Genomic DNA, 15,238 nt, shown 5'->3' on the forward strand with positions numbered 1-15,238 from the left:
GAGTGACTTTGGCCACTTCAGCAGGGAAGGAGGGCTGGGGGGGGGGGGAACAGAGCATCCCTTCCCCCCTGCTCTGAGGCTGAAACCCCAGGGTGCCATCACCCTCCACCGACCAATGAGCCTAATGACTACATCACCTAATGATCAATTTTTCTAAAGATACTGTTTCCAGACACTCCTGGTGATCAATTTTACAGCATTTCACATACAATAGGACAATTTCAGCCTATAATGGATATTTTGTGTCGTCCCTTTTTTGCAGTTGCTTGCCTCTGAGTCATTCACAGAATGTTTTTAATCTATTTATTTAAAGATTCAAAGTTTTTTTTTTCTGTTTTATGACAAAGGCATGCTAAATTGGAAAGGAGAACAGCAAAGCAAGATGAGTGTATTTAGAAGAGATAAATGAGCTGAATGGCACATAAAGTATGTAAATTTGGTAAACATTTATTAGAAATGAGAACTGAAAGTAGATGTGCCCATAGGCAGATGGGCTAGGAAAATCTGGAAACGCAAGTAGGCAAGATAGCAGTTTCTGACCCTTTGTTAATTTTTCCATCCTAAGCAAAGTGGTGAACATTTGATGTTCAGGAATTACTGGCAAATGTGTCCTTAGGCAAATGAGATGGGGTGAGATTAACTCAAAAACCCTGAGAAAGGCCCCACCCCGTGGGGGGAAGCCCGGGGGAGGCGTCAGGACAAGCCTCTGTGACGGGGTCCAGGGGGAGCCCCTCTGAATAACCGGGAGGAAGCAAGAGGAAGTAATCTCACGCTGGGGAAGGCCAGTGGGCAGAAGTGGCATCGCTACTGATGCTGGCACCACAGCCCTGCACTTGGCTGCGGGTGACCCGCTCACACACGTCACCCCTGCTGCAGGAGGGGGCCCTGGCAAGGACATGTGCAGGCCTCCTCCCTCTGTGAGCTACTAGCTTCATTCACGAATTTCATCTCATGAATCACGAACCTCGGCTCGGCGTACGCTGCACGAGGATGGCGATCTCATCTGCCTTGCCGGTACCTGGCATAGCTCCTGGCACACAGCAGGTGCTCAATGAACAGCCCTGGAATGAAAGGACAGAGAGGAGGTGGTCTTAGGAGTGTGGTAAGAGCATGGGCTTTGGAGCCAGGAAAGTCTAGGTTGTGATCCCTGCTCAGCTGCGTCCAGGCTGTGTGACCTGAGCAGTTACCTCACCTCTCTGAACCTAGACTCCTCCTATGTAAGATGAAGCGGATGACGCGGCCTTCCCGCCCATAGTGTTGTGATCATGGCTCAAGGAGAAAATGTGCATCTCGCCTAACTCTGTTCCTAGCACATGCAGTCACTTGATAAATGTGGAACTAGAAGAACCTTGTTGGTCTTCTAGAATCTGTAGGGTCTTCATAGGGACAAGAGACCCTGCAGGTGATCGGAAAGCCTCCAGACCTGGAGGCTCTTATGGGTTCCAGAGTAACATGGTGTTTAGAGGCTGAGTTCTAGAATCAGAGTTCCCACGCTTAGCCAGGTGTGCCACCGACCGGATGGGCCCACTTGGTCAAAGTACTATCCTCTCCGGGTCTCAGTTTCCCCCGTGGTAAGCTGGAGGTGTTGAGGGTAACCGCGGCTGCTTCCCCAGGCCGCTGAGAGCGCCCCGAGAAAGGAGCCATGTAAGATCCGGGGCGCCCCGGTGGTAAGCTCTCGGTAGGTGTTAGCCAACGTCAGCATTTCAGGGCTTGTCCACACCAGCACCTGCCGTCGGGAGAGCTGTGCCTGCCTCTTGGTTCCGAGCCGCCGTCTGAGCAGCCCTACCTGTGCCAGCCTCACGCAAAGCACGCTAGCTGCACCCCCTAACCGAAGTGTGCTAAGCCATCCGGGGGGCCACACGCTCCGGGGGCCAGGAGCGCACGGCGTGCACGCGGCTTGAGCTCTGTGTCATCCAGAGTTTATAACCGTCTAAGCTGTGATCGATAGCCGGAGCCCGCCCAGTCGCCTGGCGGAGGGTGGAAACCATCTCCAGGGCCACTCCTCGAGCCTGAGAACTGCCAGCAACTCGGCCAAGAGGGCAGAGGGCAGGGAGGGCTCCCAGGGTGGCCATGTGAAACGGGGCCGGATGCCCATCCATCAGCGGCCAAATGGAAGCGCCAGGAGCCCTGCCGGGGCCTCCATCACTGTCACCAGGGATGCGAGGCTGCAGAGCCTCTTGGGGGGTGGGGGTGGGGGTGATGGGGTGCAGAATGGACTGTGGGAGTTGCGGCCTGGAGGGGGGCGGGGTGCAGCCTGCCTGGGCCACAGGAGGCCCTCTGTGTCTCTCCCCTCTGGTTGGGGAGCTCTGTCCCCAGACCCAGGCAAGCAGGGGGAAGCAGACCCCAGGGCTCCCAAGAGTCCCCCGGGCCAGTCCCGAACCGCCTTTCCAGCAGAGAGAAGAGGTAGCGTGGCGCTCAGCGAGACAGCTGCATTAAGAGGCGAGGTTTTGCTCTGGAGTGTTGGAGCTGCGCAGCTTTGGAGTAGTGGTTCCCTTCTCTGGCTTGTTTCCTCCACTGTGGACATGGGGGCTAAACGGAAAGAGGCCGTGGGGTGGGCACCGGCTTCTTTTTTTTTTTTTTTTTAAGATTTTATTTATTTATTCATGAGAGACAAAGGCAAAGACATAGGCAGAGGGAGAAGCAGGCTCCCTGCAGGGAGTCCGACGTGGGACTCGATCCTGGGTCTCCAGAAACACGCCCTGAGCCAAAGGCTGACACTCAACTGCTGAGCCACCCAGGTGTTCCCTGGGCACCGGCTTCTAGTGCCAAATAAGCCCCTCTGAGCCAGAGGCAGCATGGCCCAGCGAGCCCGTGGCCGAAGACAACCACGAGGGACCAGGTGCAAAGGGGTCCACGCCTTGTGAGGGCCCCACCTGTTCCTTGGGTTTGGGCATTTTCCTTGGGTTTGGGCATTTAAAAAAAGAATGAAGCCATTGGCAAGTCTGGAGGTGTTTCATGCCCACACCCTCGAGGGAGCATCTCAAGGCTCTCCATCCGCAGCCCCAGGAGTCTGGAGAAACCCTGTTTCAGTCGCTGTTAGAGCTGAAAAGGCAAGGAGAGAACCTGACTGTGGTCCTCCCAGATGAGGATAAAGGGACAGAAACCACAAGGGATGCGATCCAGGGGAGGGACACCTAGGGGCCTTGCAAGCAGCTGGGAGCGTGTCTGTGGGGAAATACTGAGTGAATCCCGTGGCCAGGCCCTCGAGGCTCCCGTGTGAGCTGCCTTCCGTGGTCCTTGTAAAAGCCACAACCACAAGCTTTGCTCAGCCCCTGTGACGACACACGGAACTATCACATCCATTGTTTCATGACTCCCCACGATGATCCCTCGTTTTACTGACAAGGAAACTGAGGATCAACGGGTTGTTGTTTTTTTTTTTTTCCTCGTGATTGTCCCCCGGCCACACAAAGGGAGGCAAGGGGGCTGAGGTGTCCTGATGCTAAGCCCCGGACCCTCTGCCTCCCTCCAGCCCACGCACATCTAGTGCAGGTGTGAGGGCAGCGGCCGAGGTGCTGGAAGGCTGTGGAGGAACCAGCCTCCGTGGGCCCCGGGGATCTGGCCCTCTGCTGGTGGTCTCCAGTGGGGCTGACAACTCCGGGACTGTCGCAGACTGAGAAGGCCAAGGGCACCAGCAGTGCAAAGTGATGAAGGCAAAGTCATTTCCTGTTTCTCCTGCCAGCAGCCCTCGCCAAACAGGGCCCACAGTGACCAGGGGCTGCGACGCAGCACGTAACGAGGTTGTTACGGTGAGCGGGTCACTCGTGGGTTCGTTCGTTCATCCGATGGCCGTGGCCCGACACCTTTGCTGGTGGGCACTGTGAATGCAGCGCGCTGTTAGAGCCTCTGTGCCGATGTTAGAGATGGGGGGGCTGCCCAGCAGGTCTGTGGGGCACCACCATGTGGGGGAGCCAGCCTCGCCTGGTGAGAGGCCGCACTGAGCCTCGTCTGGAAAATGAGGAGCTGGTGGGCGTGGAAGGGAGGAGGCTTCCTGGCAGAGGGAGTGTAGCACGTAAGGGCCCCAAGACAGGAGGCGCCCTGGATGATTTGGGGAACATAAATGCAGCGAGTAGAGCAAGGTCTTGTTAGATTTCGGACTCTGGCCCCTGGGTTTCTAGATGTTGATGGACCCATCGCCTTGCCTCCCATCTTGCTTCTTGGCCGTGGCTGAAGGTCAACACAGACTGCACCGCTCATGGGAGGGAGAGGCGGCGCTGGGGCCCGCGGGGTAGGGGAGGCCAGCCAGCGGCCCCCAGGGAGCTCTGGATCTCCGAGGTGAGCACTGTCCACACAGAGAGGGCCCAAACAGACCAACATCGATCGCCTCCCAGGGCTGCCGGGTGGCGTTGTTCAGGCCGAGCACTGCACAAGGGGCATCGTGGCAGGGGTGCCATTTGCACGGAAGGCATATTTGCTTGTTTGCTTTTCCATGTTTGTATGGAAATGTTTGCGGAGCCTGCAGATGGGTTGTTGGTATGCTCACGAACAACGGTGAGGTCCCTTGGTCGCCTGAAATCGGTACGTCCGGTCAACTGCGTAACAGATGGAAGGGCACGTCCGCGAGCGGTCACTGGCCCCCTTCCCGCCACCCCTGGGGTTCACGAGCCTGCCTCTTCTCTTTGCAGTTTTTTCTGTTCATCCTCATCATCTTCTTGGCGGAGCTTTCGGCGGCCATCCTGGCCTTCATCTTCAGGGAAAATGTACGTGCGGGCCCCCCTGCATGGCCACCCCCCGCTCAGAGAGGGTCCCCCAGAGTCCACAGCCTCTCAGCCAGCGATCCCAGCCCGAACCGTGACCTACCCCCACCCTCTTCCTGTGAGGGTTTTTCTGGAGGCAGAACTGGACGGTCCCTAAGGGTCTCTGCTCTTCCAAAGCACCCGATACAATCCCACACCGGATTCTGGAATCTTCCATTCCACACCGTGCCCAGCAATAACCATTGGACAGGCAGAGGATAGTCAGCTGCCCCCCAAGCCCCAGAATAGGTGCTGTGCAGGACAGAGCAGAGCTCTCTGGGTTGAGGCCCGGGCCGGGGTGGGGGGACCTGAGCCTGCCCTCTGCCTCTTCCCGCAGCTCACTCGCGAGTCCTTCACCAAGGAGCTCACCAAGCACTACCAGGGCAACAATGACACAGACGTCTTCTCCGCCACCTGGAACTCCGTCATGATCACAGTGAGTGACGCGCCTGGGGATGCTGTGAGCCTTCACAGACGTGATGCCAGGTGGAGCAAATGTGGGGCCTCCAGAGCCCCCTGGGCTCCTGTGCCAGACATCAGTCATCACTCGGGCCTGCCCCCCGGAGCCCAGCCGGGGCCTGGGAATCGGCCTCCACACGGCGTTCTGGGCCGTCATTAGGGGCCCATTGAACAGGGTCCAGACTCCGGCCGAAACCTATTTGCCATCCCTAACCCCAGTCCGCAAGCAGTTGTGATTGTCAGCGATGCTAATCACAGCAACCGTGTCTTGGGTGCTGCTGCCTGGTGAGGTAGGAATTGTTACCTCCAGCCTCCTTTTGCACAGGAGGACACTGAAGGCTCAGAGACGTTGGGTGACTTTCCCAGGGTCGCATGGGAGGAACAGACAGCCAACCCCTAGCTGAGGCTTGACCCTGCTCCACCCCCGGCCTTGCAGGGCCTTGGGAGCAGCTGTCCACCTCTGCATCACCACCCCTCCCCCGGGTCCAGCTCCCGCCCACCAGATCTCCCTTTGCTCCCCTTCTAGTTTGGCTGCTGTGGCGTCAACGGGCCCGAAGACTTCAGGTTTGCATCTGTGTTCCGACTGCTGACTACAGGCAGCGACGAGGTGCCAGAGGCCTGCTGCCGGAGAGAGCCCCAGACTCGGGATGGGGTCCTGCTGAGCCGGGAGGAGTGCCTCCTGGGAAGGGACCTGTTCGTGAACAAGCAGGTACCAGGCCCTGCTCCCCGGGGCAGGGGGACTCGGATGGCCAGGGCTGGGCAGGTGGCAGTGCTGGCACAGGGCGTCTGAAGCACCCTAGAAACCCCCCTGGGTGGGTGGGTCATGACATGCGACTCCTGAACAGGGGCAGATGAAGCCCTTGAGATCCAGCTGAGACAGAGGAAGAAAGTAGAGGGTGGCGGGTGGGCGGGCGATGGTACAGGCCAGAGGAATGGGCATCTTGTCTGGGGTTCAAGGGTGAGTCGGAGCTGTCCAGTGTTCCCGGCAGAGCACTCTCTGAGCTTCTGGGGTGCAGGTCGGGAGCCAAAGCCTGAATCACATGGTGGGGGCCCCTCCTTCACTCTTATTTGAGGGAAGCTCACCTGTGCCCTATCAGAGCCCCTGCTGACCCCAAGGGAGCAAGGTTCCCCTCAACCACCAAAGGTCAGGGGAGCTGTCAGACCCTTCAGTTCTCTTGGAGCCCAAGGACTTTATCTCGGTCCTGGGAAGAAGCGCTTTCCCCTTTCTGCACATTCCGTCTTGGGGGGAATGGGACGCAGGGCCCCTGTGTTGCCCTCCACCTGCCGGGAGACAGATAGTGCCCTTGTACTTGATTCCTCCTTCCTCCTGAGCAGCTCCCCACCCAGAACCCCCGCCCCAGGTCCCTGGCCCCTTGGGTGTGTGTGTGAGAGACCAGGCTGGGCACAGGGTGGAGGAGAACAGGGATGAACTATGAACCGAGTGCATGTCCCCACACCCCTCACTTGATTCGGCTTTTAATGAGCATCTCCTGGGACAGTCCAAGATGCAGGGGACACGGCAAGAGACAGGAGACAAGGGGCTCAGGATGTAGTTCAAGAGAGCACATGATAAGGAGCTAATAACTTCACATGGCAATGATCTCCATCAAGAAAATACAAGCAGGTGCCGAGCGAGAACAGAGGGGATGGGGGCCAGAGGGAGCCCAGGGAGGGGGCAGCATGCTGAGGCCTGACCCTGGCCATCCGGTGGGATCTTTCCGGCCTGAGCTTGGAACTCCACACTCCATCCCCTGCACATGCCCGTGTGGTGTCAAAGGACTCACGAGCCGCTGTGGGCTCGGGGCAGAGGGCCACCAAGGGGTTGGGCCTCAGCCTCCAGGATAGGCTGCAGGAAGTGGAGGCCGGGGCAGGGAGTGGGCTCAGGCTTTGATGTCAGGCAGGCCTGGACTGTGACACCCTCTCTGGACCTCAGATTCCTCACACAGTAGCGGAGACCATGGGCTATCCTCCTTGGAAAGATGGGGTTTATACGCCACCCCATCACCACCAGGGAAAAGCTGCACTTCCTACTTCCCTTGCAGCTAAGCCAGGTGACCGCGCAGGAGCCAGGGAGGGGCCAGCAGAAGCACTGTGCCCGCCCCTCCCTGCCCCCTGGCTGGAATGAAGCGATGGTGACAGCCATCTAGGACCCGGGACCATCCCCCTTAGGATGTCAGAGCATGGACAGCCAGGGTGGCTCAGTGGTTTAGCACCACCTTCAGCCTAGGGTGTGATCCTGGAGACCCGGGATCGAGTCCCACGTCGGGCTCCCTGCATGGAGCCTGCTTCTCCCTCTGCCTGTGTCTCTGCCTCTCTCTCTCTCTCTGTGTCTCTCATAAATAAATAAATAAAAATCTTTTTTAAAAAATAAAAGGATGTCAGACCATTACGAGGGGAGCCTGGGTCTCTGATGGCTCCATGAAAGAGACGGACCACCACAGCTTGGGATTTCGTACGAAAGATGAGCAAACTTCTAGCTTGTTCCAAGGCACCGCTGTTTGGGTGGCCTGGTGCCCAGAGCCAACACCAATGTCCTGAGGCCACCTGTGGATTGTTGAGGGAGGCGCTTTGCGGGCCGTGTTCCTGTAGGGCTTCATCCTCATAAACTTCCTGTGTCTGCACCCATCCTTGGTGATGGCACCTCCTTCTGTCTCCTGGGCATGACTTTGGAATCAGAGCTCCTTGTTGGGGGGCGGGGTATCCCCGTCCAGCTGCCTGAGTTCTTTATAGTGACTCTCCCTCTGTTCCTCGTGAGGATCCCCCAAGTTTGACCTCTGGGATCTTTTTCTGAGTCACTCATCCCTCCTGAGCCTTCTTCCTTTTCAGAGCCCCCTTGGAGGGACTGTCGCTATTTGGTTTTTCTCCAAAGCCCATTTTGCTAAAGCCCTGCATTTCTGACTGTGCCTTGCATCCCAGTCATGGTTTTCTTAAAAAAAAAATATATGTATTTTTTAAAATTTATTTATTCATGAGACAGAGAGAGAGAGAGAGGCAGAGACACAGGCAGAAAGAGAAGCAGGCTCCCTGTGGGGAGCCTGATGCGGGACTCGATCCCAGGACCCCGGGATCATGCCCTGAACCGAAGGCAGACGCTCAGCCGCTGAGCCACCCAGGTGTCCCCAGTCACAGTCTCCCACCAGTGAGCAAAACGCCTGGATGCCAGGACCCGAAATCCCAACTAAAGGGGCTTATGCACACGCCCTCTGTGTTTCACACACAGCGAGCATTCTGGAAGGTGGCGCCTCTCCCGCTGCATCGGTAGCATTGTCCCGTCAGTCAAAGCCTGGTCTCTGAGATCTCTGTGGCCTTTCCTTGGTGGCGAAACAGCTGCTGTTGGCTCCAGACACCCCCCCCTCCATGTTTAAGACAGAGGGAAGGGAAAGCGTGGCACCCCCGTCCTTCCCAGAAAGCCCCCGAACCGTCTGCATAGATCTGGGTGGCCAGGACCCGGTTACGTGGCGCCCAAAGGCCAAGGCAGACGGCACTCAGTTGTGGATGTCAAGTGAGCCCACCGCTGTTTGCCACTGCACTCCGTGGGCAGAAATGAGGAAATCCCGAAAGGAGGTGACCGTGATGAGCGCTCAGCCTCTCCCGTTGGCAGGAGTCAAAGCCACGGGGGCATTTCGCCAGCTCTTCCTCAGCCCGCCCTGGGTCGAGACAGTCACCCAGGCCTCCTGCTGGAAACAGAGGAGCGGGGCTCGGAGTACATGATGATCTGGCTGGACTCCAGGCCAGAGTGCGGACCCCCAATAGGAAGCCATCCATAGTCCCCATCTGCCTGGCTGATCTTAAGCCCTGTCTCCTCACAGCCTCACATTCCTCTGCTTCATCCCCAGTGCTCCCCACCTGCTCCCCGGCATGTTGTGAGTGTGGGTGCTGCTGTGACTGTCGATGTAAAGTGCCGCACCCTCGTCCTCCTGGAGTAGGGAAAAAAACATTCCGGCCAGCGAGTGAGAGCATGTGCAAAGGCCCTGGGGTGGGAGGGAGCATGGCATGCTCCAGGAACCCAGAGAGGAAGGCCGATAGGGCTGGAAGCACAGTGACCAGGGCAAGAGTGGCTCAAGGTGAGGGCACCCCAAGGCCCCTCCCGCTCTCTCTCCAGGTGTGTATGTAGCCATCTCTATCTCAGGGTATGTATCCCCACCACTGCTTGGGAAAGCAGTAATAACACAGGACTTCATCCATTGAGAGGGATCTTGAGGGCTGGGCTGATCTTGGAAGGCTGCCTGGAGGAGGTAAAGTGTGTACTGGGCTTTGAAAATTGGGCTGTTTCCTTAGGGCAGAGGCTAAAAAACCCAAATCCTTCAGCCACGGAGGTAATAAGGAGGGGAGAGGGTGAGTGTAGCTCAACAGGGAAAGACGGGGTCTGTGGACCTCCAGGGAGCCCTGGCCCCATCTGACAGGCACGGCCACACAGCAGTGATGGCTCCACTCGCTGGATCTCCTGATTTGGGGGGAGCAGCAGGGAGTCTAGATATTTATGGGAGATTTTCCAATACTCCAATCACTGTGGCTACTACACCAAAAGGGTTTCTGGGGATGTGGCCATTCCCAGCCCACCTTAGGAGCTGGAGGGCTGGGGGGGCTTTGGTGTAACGCTGCCAAATTGCTGTTCCTGAGCCTCCTGCCTCCCTCCTCCTCCACACCAACGGGTGCCAACGGGGTTTGGCAGGGTAAGCCTGCTGCTGCCTGAGCTTTGGGGCCTCGTGCCAGTCCCCCGGTTTCGTACCTCGGTCCAGAGGCTGGCCCCTGACCCCAGACTGTCTCTGGCTACGGCCTCACCTCTGGTCCTTCCCTCCCAGGGCTGTTACACAGTGATCCTCAACACGTTCGAAACCTACGTCTACCTGGCTGGAGCCCTCGCCATAGGGGTACTGGCCATCGAGGTGAGTAAAGGCCCCCACGTCTGCGGCTCCCCGGAAGCAAGGCACACACGGGGTCTCGGAGAGATCCCCCATGGCCTGCATCCCCCCTAGCCTAGCTCTGTCTCCGCATCTTAAATCCAGGACCAAGTGGGTCGGTCCCCCACTGCGGGGACTGCGGGATGGTAAGCCCGGCTGGGTCCGTCTGTTGTTGCCCGAGTCACTGTTGGACTCCCCAGCAGGGAGTGGACAGGCTCTGGGAGGGAGCCACCCCCAATCTTCCTCCCACTGTCCCCCACCCCTGTTCCTCTCTGGGGAATCTTCCCCCAAGGTCCAGAGTGACTCTTGTCGGAGGATCAACACCGCTGCCTTGATGGGAGCTGCAGCTTGTGCTTCTAGGTCAGGCCCTTTCTCTGTGGGAGGTTCCGGGCCTGGGGGGTCCTGTCGACCTCACCAGGGCGGTCTCCATAAACCCCCTCTTCCCTGGACCCCGGAGCCCCTCAAAGGGAAGGCAGCTGCAGGCTCTCGCCGCCGCCACCAGGTGGCGCTTCAGCCGCGGGGCGCCGCTGCCCTTCCTTCTCCCGCCCTCCTCCCGGGTTCAAACCCGCTCCTCCCGTTTGGACTGACCGCGTAGCCCACGCCTGAGCAGCTCCAGGAAGGGACCCTTCCCGGCCTCGGCCAGGCAGCCGAGCCTCGGCCTCCCCCTCCTCCTTGGGGGGCCTCCCGGGTGCCTGGCACCGCAACCGTGGCTTTGCTCAGCTTCTCAGGGCGTCCTACAGCTCCCGGGGGAGCAGGTCTTTGTGGACACTACGGGGGAGAGGGAGGGGTCGTTTATTCACTCATCCAGCAAGCATAGATTGAGCGCCTACTGTATGCCAGCACCGTTCCCGGTGAAGAAGGTCTCTGGCGGAGACCTCGGACCCGATGCTCGAGAAACACACGCCCCAGGGCAGGGATGTGGAATCACAGGCTGTGTCCCCCCCACGCCCCACGCAGGAAGAACACGGGCTTTTCCAGTCTAACTCCCAGCTCTGCCTCTGGGCACACGGGGCCTCGGAGCCATAGGTGACCTCTCGGTGAAATGGTGCTACTACCCCGCTCCCCGGCTTTGGGGCTCCTGGGTGTTGAGAGGATGGCAGGGGATGGGGCTCCAAGCCTGGCGGGTGGTCCTGGGGCTTATCGGACAATGTCTGTGTTCTCCGTGTGCTGCCCTCACCCCCAGCCCCCCAGCTGGCAGCGGCCCCAATAGGAAGCAGAACCCTGGTCCCGGAAAGGGACCTCTGCTTCTCTCCATCCCAGCCTCGCCTACCCGCACCCCACTTCCCTGACCTGTGTCATGGGCCACTTGCAAGAAGACCCCTGCTCGTGGGGGTCTCAGCCCTTCTGGTCGGAGGGCCAACCCTGCATCCGGGTCTCTGCCTGCCCCACCACCCCAGGGCCCCGGTTAGGCGCTCAGGGATTGTGCTCTCAACTCTGCGAAGGGCTACATCTCCCCTGCCTGTTAATGACGATGCTGGTAACTTCTTCCTACAGCGACTGTCCCGCATCATTGCCTTATACTGCCATCCTACTCCCCCCACCCCACCCCCGTGAGCTAGATGGGGGAGCACGCAGGACTTTCGAGCTCCGGCTGCGGGGTCACGGTGCCCAGACGCAAACCCCAGCCCCCCAGCTCCCCCACTTGCAACCGTGTCACCTGAGGGCGGTTGCATCACCTCTCTGTGTCCTGCCTCCTGCCCTGTCACAGGTTTCCACGAACACATGTAAAGCTGTGCAGGGCACACAGCGAGCCCCCGGTCCGTGCGCAGGCCCAGAGAGGGGACACGTGTGGCCCAATGTGGCTGCTGGCAAAGAGGGGAGCTGGATTTGAACCCATGTCCCAAGGCCCCTTCTTTCCATGACTACCCTTGCCCCCGGGGACTGTCAGGAAGCCCTCCTCCTGCAGCGTGCTGCGTGCCAGAGCCGCCTCCCTGCCCCACGGCCCACGACGTCGGTGGGGGTGACACCGCCCCACGCGGGGCTGGGAGCCCAGCCTGACAGGCCAACATCTGCTTTCCCCGCAGCTCTTCGCCATGATCTTCGCCATGTGTCTCTTCCGGGGCATTCAGTAGAGGCAGGGCCTGCAGCCTGACGCCTCACCCGCCGCCCCTGCCCAGCACCCAGCGCCCCCCCCCCCGCCCCCGTGCCCCTGCCCTCAGCCCCAGGGGAGGACGTGAGCTCTCGACGAGTGGCCAGGAGGCGGGGCGGAGGCAAATAGCTATTTTTTTAACAAAACGAAATGAAGAAGAAAATACAGACTGATGTACCCCACCTGGACTCCCGGTGGGTGCCGCGGGCGCCCTGCAGAGGCCCCGGCGCCCGCACCCAGGGAGCAACAGAGACCCAAGGATCCCCAGGGCCAGGCTCCCTCCTCGATCCCGCCAGCCCCGGCAGCCCCGGGCCTGGGCCCTCTCCTCAGCTCCGGGGGCCAAGAAAGTGCGGATTTAGCCAAGAAGGAGACAAAAGCAGCTCTCAGAGGTCCACGGAGCCCGGGGGCCCCCAGGACACTCTGTCACCACGTCCTTAGGAACTTGGAACCTGTGCTAACCCCTGGTCCTCTGAGGATAGAGTTGCCCCTGCCTCGGGCGGGGCCCAAGGGTGGGCTGCTCGGACACTAGACCTAAGAATGGCCCAGCTGGCGGGGTCCTTGCTTCCCTCCTCTGTTGGATCAAATAATCTGGAAAGCCCAGAGAGGGGCAGTTTCTCATTCACAGTCACACAGCACATGCATGACAATTCTGAGCAAGAACCCGGTCGTCCCTCGGCTGCCTGTCACCCCTCGCAGGGCCCTGTAGGTCCCAGCACATCTGCTGCTCACACCGCTCCCTGGCCTCGGCATCCTGGTTTCCCAAGGAGGGAGAGAGAGCAAGCTGGTCAAGAACTCCCCAGCTCCACAGCTAAGAAAATTCTGGACTGGCCCCCCCTGCTTCCCTCCCACTTCCCCATACACACACACACTTTCTAAGCTCCCCAGGGATACACACACACACACACACACACACACACACGCACATACACTACAGTCCCTTTTCCACACACCACCCACCTCTTCCCACAAGCTTGACCCCTTTCTTGTTTTCCATCAACTCTGTGGCTCCCGGGGCTGGAACAAACTCCCAAGACCATCTGGTTCTCCTCTCCCCACCCAGAACTGAGGCTTGGATGTCTTCCACAAGATCTCTGCCAAGACTTTGCCACCCTCTTCTTGCATACCTCCAAGGATGGGGAGCTTACTACCTCCCGAGACAGACTTCAGTCTTTGGACTGCTTTGACTTTTTAGCATCAGCTCAGTGCACATGACAGTCTTCTGTTTCCGTGGCATCCCACTTGCTCTCTCTCCTTCCCAAAGGGTTGAGACCACACGTTGCCTCCCCCGAGCCCCATTTTCTCCAGGCTCAAGAGCTCCAAGACATCTCATTTCTGCTGCGACATGGTTTCTAGTCCCTTCGCTGTCCATTGCACGCTTCTGAGTGTTTCTTCCCAGCTCAGGCAGGGAGAGGTTGTCCCCTAGACTCACGACCCACAATTAGTCCCTCACACACAGGCCTTACATTCTACATCAGTGTTGCAAGATGCCTCGACTCCAGTGAATGAGGAATGATTGCCGGGGGGGGGGGGGCTGTTCACAGAATCTGGGGTTTGGCCTGGGGCCTGGGGCCGGATGGACGGCGAAATCCCCATTGGTGGTGTCTGCCAGACAATTCAGGCTCGATTAGTGATGTCTGCCAGAGGCACGGCAGTGGGAGGAGCAGCATGAGCCCATTCTGAATCCTAGGCCCTGTGTCAGCTTCCAGCCTCCCTCCAGCCTGCCGGCCACTGGGAGACCCCGAGCTGTGGCCTGTGGCCCTGTGCTTCCCTGCTCGGCCACCCGCCCCTGTAGAGATGCAGCCTTGAGCTCTGTGCCTGCTGTAAAGATTGGATTTGACCCATGCCATCCTTCTGCTGCCCCCCACCCCACCCCAGTCCCAGATCCCCTTCTGGCCACCAAGCTGGGGCTTTCCATATTGTCCCTGGAACAGCCTGTCTGCCCTGGCAACTCCATACAAGCCGCCACGAGCTCCTTGGCGACGGGGCATCCCCAGGACCTAGTGTGCCCTGCAGCTGGTCTCCCAGCCCAGCCTGAGCAGGACCTCCGGCTTGCTCCTCCAGACCCACCCGCCCGCCCACATGCTTAGCTCCAGCTTTCCGGCAGAGGCATGTGGCTGGTCTGAGGTTGACAAAAATAAACAAAAACAGCTGGCCTAGCGGGACTCAGGGTCTGACTGGGCAGCTGTGTGGCTCCCGTCCAGGGGCATCCCAGGCTTCGGGGGCCCATCGGGTCCCCTACCAGCCAGGAGAACCTGGAGCCTTCAAGGTAAGAAGGGCCTAATATCTGGCATCCTGCGTGTCCCCACCCCCCACCCCCCTGCTGGGCCCTGTAAGAATCAGTGGGAGGGAGGGCAGGTCCCAGAGGAACATCTGGCTGAGGCAGGCTCAAGGGTGGGTGTGAGCCTCATCCCCAAGGGCTTTCCAGAAAGGTGCCACGGAGCCCCGAATCCACCTCTAGCACTGACCCAGGCTGGTAGCTGCCTGCAGCAATTCTGACGCATGAAAAATAAAGCCCAGGCCCAGTGGGGCTCAACCCTCTCCCAGGCACTGAGATCTAACTGGGCTGGTTCAGATACAGCCCCTGCGAGGGGCTGGGGGCAGTCGCTCGGCTGCTGGGCCAGGGGGCTGCGGGAGTAGGGACACCTCTTTGCGGGGACTTCTCCCAGCCTGCTCACGGGGCAGGGGCCAGGGCTGACCCTACACTGCTGGTCACACACCCACACCCTGGGCCGAAAGCCAGCTTCCTGCTCCAGAGCTACTGCCTTGTGGTTAGAAGCAGCCACCTGAGCGGTCCGGAGGCTCCCTCGTCTCTCTGGCCTTTCCATGCCCGAGGGGACCCCAAACCAGCCAAGGCCCTGGCAGCCCCACCCCATCTCCCCGAAGCCCCTCCTTCCCTTCCCCCATGGATCCTATGTCAAAAGTCTATTTTGAAAACTGTAAATGTTCCTTGCGGTAGATAGCAGAGCTAATTTATCATGTTTATTTCCCGTGACCCCCCCTTTTTATATTCTATATCAAGAGGAGTTTTTGTAATATAAAACAGGACACCCACA

General features: G+C 59.2%; 1 protein-coding gene across 3 annotated transcripts in view; it reads left to right on the forward strand.

The window, feature by feature from the left end:
* Positions 1–15,238, forward strand: part of TSPAN18 (tetraspanin 18) — a 186,911-nt gene extending 171,673 nt beyond the window's left edge. For all 3 annotated transcript variants that reach the window (XM_077862982.1, XM_077862981.1, XM_077862984.1), the window contains 5 exons: positions 4,626–4,700; positions 5,074–5,172; positions 5,722–5,904; positions 9,998–10,081; positions 12,121–15,238. In XM_077862982.1, coding sequence (XP_077719108.1) covers positions 4,626–4,700; positions 5,074–5,172; positions 5,722–5,904; positions 9,998–10,081; positions 12,121–12,168 — 489 coding nt within the window. In that variant the 3' untranslated portion in view covers positions 12,169–15,238. The remainder of the gene's footprint in view (positions 1–4,625; positions 4,701–5,073; positions 5,173–5,721; positions 5,905–9,997; positions 10,082–12,120) is intronic.

The sequence above is a fragment of the Canis aureus genome, chromosome 21, assembly GCF_053574225.1.
Source record: "Canis aureus isolate CA01 chromosome 21, VMU_Caureus_v.1.0, whole genome shotgun sequence".
NCBI lineage: Eukaryota > Metazoa > Chordata > Mammalia > Carnivora > Canidae > Canis > Canis aureus.